Source organism: Bison bison, unplaced genomic scaffold, assembly GCF_000754665.1.
Source record: "Bison bison bison isolate TAMUID 2011002044 unplaced genomic scaffold, Bison_UMD1.0 scf7180017864371, whole genome shotgun sequence".
Lineage (NCBI taxonomy): Eukaryota > Metazoa > Chordata > Mammalia > Artiodactyla > Bovidae > Bison > Bison bison.
Genome location: NW_011494943.1, coordinates 6,892,952 through 6,898,790, shown reverse-complemented (window position 1 = coordinate 6,898,790; position 5,839 = coordinate 6,892,952). Strand labels below are relative to the sequence as shown.

The 5,839-nt window shown below is 59.0% G+C and overlaps 1 protein-coding gene across 1 annotated transcript in view; it reads left to right on the top strand.

The window, feature by feature from the left end:
* HID1 (HID1 domain containing) overlaps positions 1 to 5,839 on the top strand; it is a 21,063-nt gene that overhangs the window by 7,267 nt on the left and 7,957 nt on the right. Inside the window, exons 4-10 of the mRNA XM_010856492.1 lie at positions 428 to 541; positions 1,072 to 1,178; positions 1,636 to 1,752; positions 3,808 to 4,030; positions 4,210 to 4,266; positions 5,390 to 5,530; positions 5,684 to 5,774. Coding sequence (XP_010854794.1) covers positions 428 to 541; positions 1,072 to 1,178; positions 1,636 to 1,752; positions 3,808 to 4,030; positions 4,210 to 4,266; positions 5,390 to 5,530; positions 5,684 to 5,774 — 850 coding nt within the window. The remainder of the gene's footprint in view (positions 1 to 427; positions 542 to 1,071; positions 1,179 to 1,635; positions 1,753 to 3,807; positions 4,031 to 4,209; positions 4,267 to 5,389; positions 5,531 to 5,683; positions 5,775 to 5,839) is intronic.

Genomic DNA, 5,839 nt, shown 5'->3' with positions numbered 1-5,839 from the left:
CCCTGCCCCTGCAGCTGGGCAGAGATGGGGGCAGGGCAGCTGGGCCCTCCCCCCACTTACCCCATTCCCTCCCTGGGGTTCTGTCCAGGCAACTAGGGGTACACAGTGTTGGGTGGGTGGACCCAGTGATTCTCAGCAGGGCTGAGGCTCTTGAGTTTAGGGGGCTCACCCGGCCCCTCCCAGTCAGGGGGGAGGCCTCCTGACTGCTCCCAGGCCCTGCTCCCCACTGTCCCCCTTCTGCCTTGGGAGGTTTGGGAGTGATTAGGGGTCCTCTTCCTGTTCCTTCCCCCCCCGCCTTGCTTCCTGTCTCCCTCCACCATGGGTGCCTGCTTGGGCCGACCCTGTCCTCCACCCCTCCCCAAGTCCTGGGACTGCCTCTCCTCGGCAGCCACAACTGAGGGGCCTCTGCGGGCCGTGTCCCAAGCAGGGAGAGGATGACGACGAGAACGCCCGGCCCCTGGCTGAGTCCCTGCTCCTGGCCATTGCTGACCTGCTCTTCTGCCCAGACTTCACGGTGCAGAGCCACCGGAGGAGCACTGTGGTGAGAGCCCTCAGCCCCCTCCCCTGGCCCAGGAGGGCCTTGGTCCCAGGTCGGGGCCGGCTGAAGTTCCCTGGGGCAGGGACTGCCCTGGGAGGGCCAGGCTGCCTGGCACGCATGGTCCCAGGAGGGGGTGGCGGCTGGCACGGCTGGAGGGGAGCCAGCTGGTGCGGGCCCTGCCCTCTGTATCCGGGAGGCAGGGCACAAGCACCCACTGTCCTGGCCTGGGCCGCGGGTGGGGGGGGGGGGCGGGCTGGCGTACTGGGGGCCTGGCCGCTCACTTCCGGAGGGCAGTGGACTGACCTTGAGGTTGCCCACCCCGCGTGCCCACACACCATCGGGGCCCCAGTTCTACTCTGCTCACTCCCTGCCTCTTCCTGAATCGCACTGGACTGAGCAAGCACCAGACTGAAGGAAAATGAGCTTTCCTAGCACCCGGGGTGCTTTGAGGGTCTGTCTTTAGGAGAGATGAGGGTCTTTGCCCCCCCACCAAGGAAAGTAGGGGTCTGATTTCTCCCTAACACTGTCCCTAGGACTCGGCGGAGGACATTCACTCCCTGGACAGCTGTGAATACATCTGGGAGGCTGGCGTGGGCTTTGCTCACTCTCCCCAGCCCAACTACATCCATGACATGAATCGGTGAGCTGGTTCAGGCTGGACCCCAGGCCTGGCCCCTGCACAGCTCAGAGAGGGAGCCATGTGTGGGGGTCTTCCAAGGAGACCCTTGGCTTCTCTGGTGGCTAAGGGGTAAAGAATCCTCCTGCAATGCGGGACACCTGGGTTTGATCCCTGAGTCTGGAAGATCCCCTGGAGAAGTGAATGGCAACCCACTCCAGTATTCTTGCCTGGAGAATCCCATGGACAGAGGAACCTGGAGGCTACAGTCCATGGGATCGCAAAGAGTCAGACGAGACTTAGGGACTAAACAGTAACAGAGGAGACCCTGCTCTCTCGTGACCTTGCTTCAGCATCACAGGGATAAGACGGAGTCACTTCTTTTCATGGACCTGAAGGAGAGCTGGACGGGGTGGGCATGCGCTCCTTCAGGGGAACTGGGAACCTCAGGGTAGGCTCTCTCCTGTCCTCTCTGCCCAAGGATGGAGCTGCTGAAACTGCTGCTGACTTGCTTCTCCGAGGCCATGTACCTGCCCCCAGCTCCGGACAGCAGCAGCATCAATCCGTGGGTGCAGTTTTTTTGTTCCACAGAAAACAGGTGAGGGGCCCCTGGCCTGCCTTTAGATTTCCCCACCTCCCGCTTGTAGGCAGCCCGGCACTGAGGCCATTTGCTGGCGAATGTGTCTTATTTGAGGAGGCACGCTGCCCCCTGGTGGTGATGACCTATAACAACAGCCGCACCTTAACACCAGCGCGGTCCCTGTTGGGGGCCCTGGGTGAAGGGTGCCTGGGTCCTCCATCTAGAGCGCCGTCCAGTAGAAGGATAATGCAAACCACATATGCAGTTTAGACATTTCTAGTAGCAGCATCTAAAAAGTTGAAAAAGAAACAGGTGAAGTTAATTTTAATTATGTATTTCTTTTAACCCAATATGTCTGAAACATCAGTATTTGAGGTGTAATCACTAAAAGCTATTGAAATGTTTTGCATTCACTTTTCATCTGGTGTGTAGTTTACATTTATGGCACATCTCCCTTCGGACCAGCCACATGTTAAGCTGTCCGTAGCTACATGTAGCTTGTGTTAGTTTATTTAATTTTGGCCATGCTGTGTGGCCTTGCAGGATCTTAGCTCCTCGACCAGGGATTGAGCCGAGGCCCACGGCAGTGGCCGAGTCCTACCCAGGGAACTTCCTGGGCAGTGCTGTTTAAATGGTGGGTGGGTGGGGGTGTGCTGAATACTCTGAAGAATGGGGACGCCCGGCCCACGTGGGGGCACTTAAGGGCTCTGGGGAGCGTATGAGTTCGCGAAGGTGTCACATGGCAGGACTGCATACTTACAGCAGGTCCGAATGCTCCAGCTGTGCAGCTCCTCTTGTGCCCGGGGCTGTACTGGCAACACGGGGTTAGTGCCCCTAAGTGTCGAGGTTCACCCTCTTCCAGACTCTGCCTCCCACATGACACGCCCCATCTTCAGGTTTTGCAGCCCCTCCGCCCAGCCTTACCCCGGCACAACCCCCAGAAGTAGAGAGTCCAGGTGGCTCTCCCACCAGGCACAGCTGGAAGCTGGCCAGGGTTTTCTTCCTCCCCAGCCTTATCAGGCAAACGGCCACCTTTGCCACTTGATGAACCTCCCTGGGTCTCAGTTTCCTCATCTGTAAGATGAGGAGCTTGACCTCTGACACCTCACAAGTCTCTGAATGGAGGCCTTCTGTGGCCTGGGAGCTGGGGAATGGGGCGCGTGCTTCGCTTCCTGCCTTCCCTGTGGGCCTCCAGCGCTTCTCTGAGGCCCCGAGGGAGGGTACCTGCCCTGCAGAAACCTCAGAGACATGTCCTTTATACATTTATCCAAGCCCGTAGATGACACAGTGTCGAGAATTCTCCAGCGGTCCAGAGGTTAGGACTTGACACTTCTACTGCAGGGGGTGCATGTTTGAGCCCTGGTGGAAATAGGATTCCACAGCCAAAAAAAGAGAAATGAACCCTGATGTAGACTGTGGACTTCGGTTGACAGTGATGTGTTGATGTCGGCTCATCAGTTGTAACAAATGTGCCACCCTGGTGGGGGATGCGGATGGTGGTGGAGACCGTGTGTGTGTCGGGGTAGGGAATCTATGGGAAATCTCTGCCTTCCCCTCAAGTTTTACTCTGAACCTAAAACTGCTCTAAAAAAACAAAGTAGTTTTTAGGGACTTCCCGGGAAGTCCAGTGGTTAAGACTCTGCACTTCCAGTGTAGGGGGTTGAAGGTTTATCCCTGGTTGGGGAACTAAGATCCCAGCTGTAGCGTGTGGAGCAGTCACAAAAATATATATTAAAAAACTTAAAAAAAAAAACAAAAAACCCACAATAGGCTTCAACCCCTGGGGGTGAAAAATCTAAGGGGTGTGGACATGATACTCTACAAAGAGCCCCTCAGGACTGGCCATCCCTGTCTTGGTAATGAACTCCTTCTGGCCCCCAACCATCCTGGCCAGCGTCCCAGATACAGCCAAGGAGGGGGATGAGCTCCTGGGGCTGCTCCCTGGTCCCCAGACCACAGCCTGGCACTGAGACAGTGGGGGATGAGGGGTCTTTTTGGTCGACCTGCCCACCCGGCTGCAGCTGCGAGTGGACGGTGGGCAGAGTCCCTGAAGCCCCCTCCTCTCCTGCGCAGACATGCCCTGCCCCTGTTCACCTCGCTCCTGAACACCGTGTGTGCCTATGACCCTGTGGGCTACGGGATCCCCTATAACCACCTGCTCTTCTCCGACTACCGGGAACCCCTGGTGGAGGAAGCGGCCCAGGTGCTCATCGTCACCTTGGACCACGACAGCGCCACCAGCGCCAACCCCACCGTGGACGGCACCACCACGGGCACCGCCATGGACGATGCTGACGTGAGCATGGGAGAGGGCGGGCTGCCGGGTGGCACCCCCTCCAGCAGCCCGGCAAGGGATGTCCGGCGGGCACTTCGTGGGGGTGTCTGGGGTCAGAGGGGGCACTGCCATCTAGGCCTGGGGTAGGGCAGGGGTGGGGGGTGAGGGCACCTGCTGAGCCCCAGCTCCACCCTCTGCAGCCTCCAGGGCCCGAGAACCTGTTTGTGAACTACCTGTCCCGCATCCATCGAGAGGAGGTGAGTTGAACGATGCTCTTGCTCTGGCGGTTTTTTTTTTTTAAGTACGTAATTTTTTGGCTGCGCCGGGCCTCCCTCGCTGTGCTCGGGCTTTCTCTGCTTGCGTGAGCAGTGGCCACTGTTTGTTGCGATGCACCGGCTTCTCACTGCCGTGGCTTTTCTTGCTGTGGAGCGTGGGCTCTGGGCTCGCCGGGTTCAGCAGCTGCCGTACACAGACCCAGTGGCGGTGGTGCACTGGCTTAGTTGCTCCGTGGCTTTTGGGATCTTCCCAGACCAGGGGTCGAACCCATGTTCCCTGATTTGGTAGGTGGATTCCCATCCACTGTACCACCAGGGAAGTCCTCCTGTGGGTTCTTGATGCCCACTCCCCACAAAGGTTGTGACCTTGCAGGGGGTGAGAGGATGCAGATAAGATTGGGAGTAGGGAGAGTCCTGACCCCTACCTGAAGGAACCACGGTCCCGGTGGACTCGGGGTTGGACCGCAAGGGTCTTGAGCCTCAGAAAAGGGCTGATGGCCTCAACTGGGGGAGGGTAGCTGGGAAGACTTGCGAGAGGAGGTGGCTCTGATGGTGGGTTTGGTAGGGGAATTACAGTGGATAGAAAGGCCAGTCAGACCTGGGTTCCTGTGTCTTGTGACCTTGGGGGAGGTTGTTGTGCCCCAGGACTCTAAGCTCTGCAGCTGTGATGTGGGGACAGGAACCGCCTCCTTGCCTTGTAGTGAGGATGGGCTGAGAGCACTGTCCAGGGAACAGGTGCTCAGTGATGGACAGCTTTTCTAGAATAGACTGTTCCTCACGTGTGACAGGGTGCTGGGAAGGGGCGGGAGGATTGCAGCTGTCCACAGGAGTCAAGGTGGGCAGGAGTCCAGTGTGTAGATGGGGAGCCTGTCGTCTGGTAGAGAAGTAAGCTCTCTAGGCCTGCCCTGGACCCAGCTTCTGAGGGGCTACCCCCAGGGCAGCTGTTGATGACGCTGGAACCTGGGCCCCTCTGGTTCTGACGGTGGGAATCAGGCTCTGGGTGGGGTGGGAGTCGGGGGAGAGGAGGCATATGTGGGGGGCCTGGCCAGGAAGCCGGGACTGCAGGGAGCCAGACTGGACAGGTCCCTGCCCATACCCCACCCAGGACTTCCAGTTCATCCTCAAGGGCATAGCCCGGCTGCTGTCCAACCCCCTGCTCCAGACCTACCTGCCCAACTCGACCAAGAAGATCCAGTTCCATCAGGAGTTGCTGGTCCTGTTCTGGAAGCTCTGCGACTTCAACAAGGTGGGCCGGCCCCTGTGGCGGTGCGGGGGCGCGGGATGGCCGGTAGCGGTCCACCCCTGGGATGCGGAGGGCATCTAAGGAGACTTCTGGGAGGGGCGGGGCAGAGCTTCCCCTCTCCTGACCCCGCCCACCCATCTCCGCTCCCTCCGCCAGAAATTCCTCTTCTTTGTGCTGAAGAGCAGTGACGTCCTAGACATCCTGGTTCCCATCCTCTACTTCCTCAACGATGCTCGAGCGGATCAGTGTAAGGCTGGGGTGGGCTCGGGATCCCTGGGGGGCGCTCCTGGCCGAGGGGCAGCTGCGGCCAGC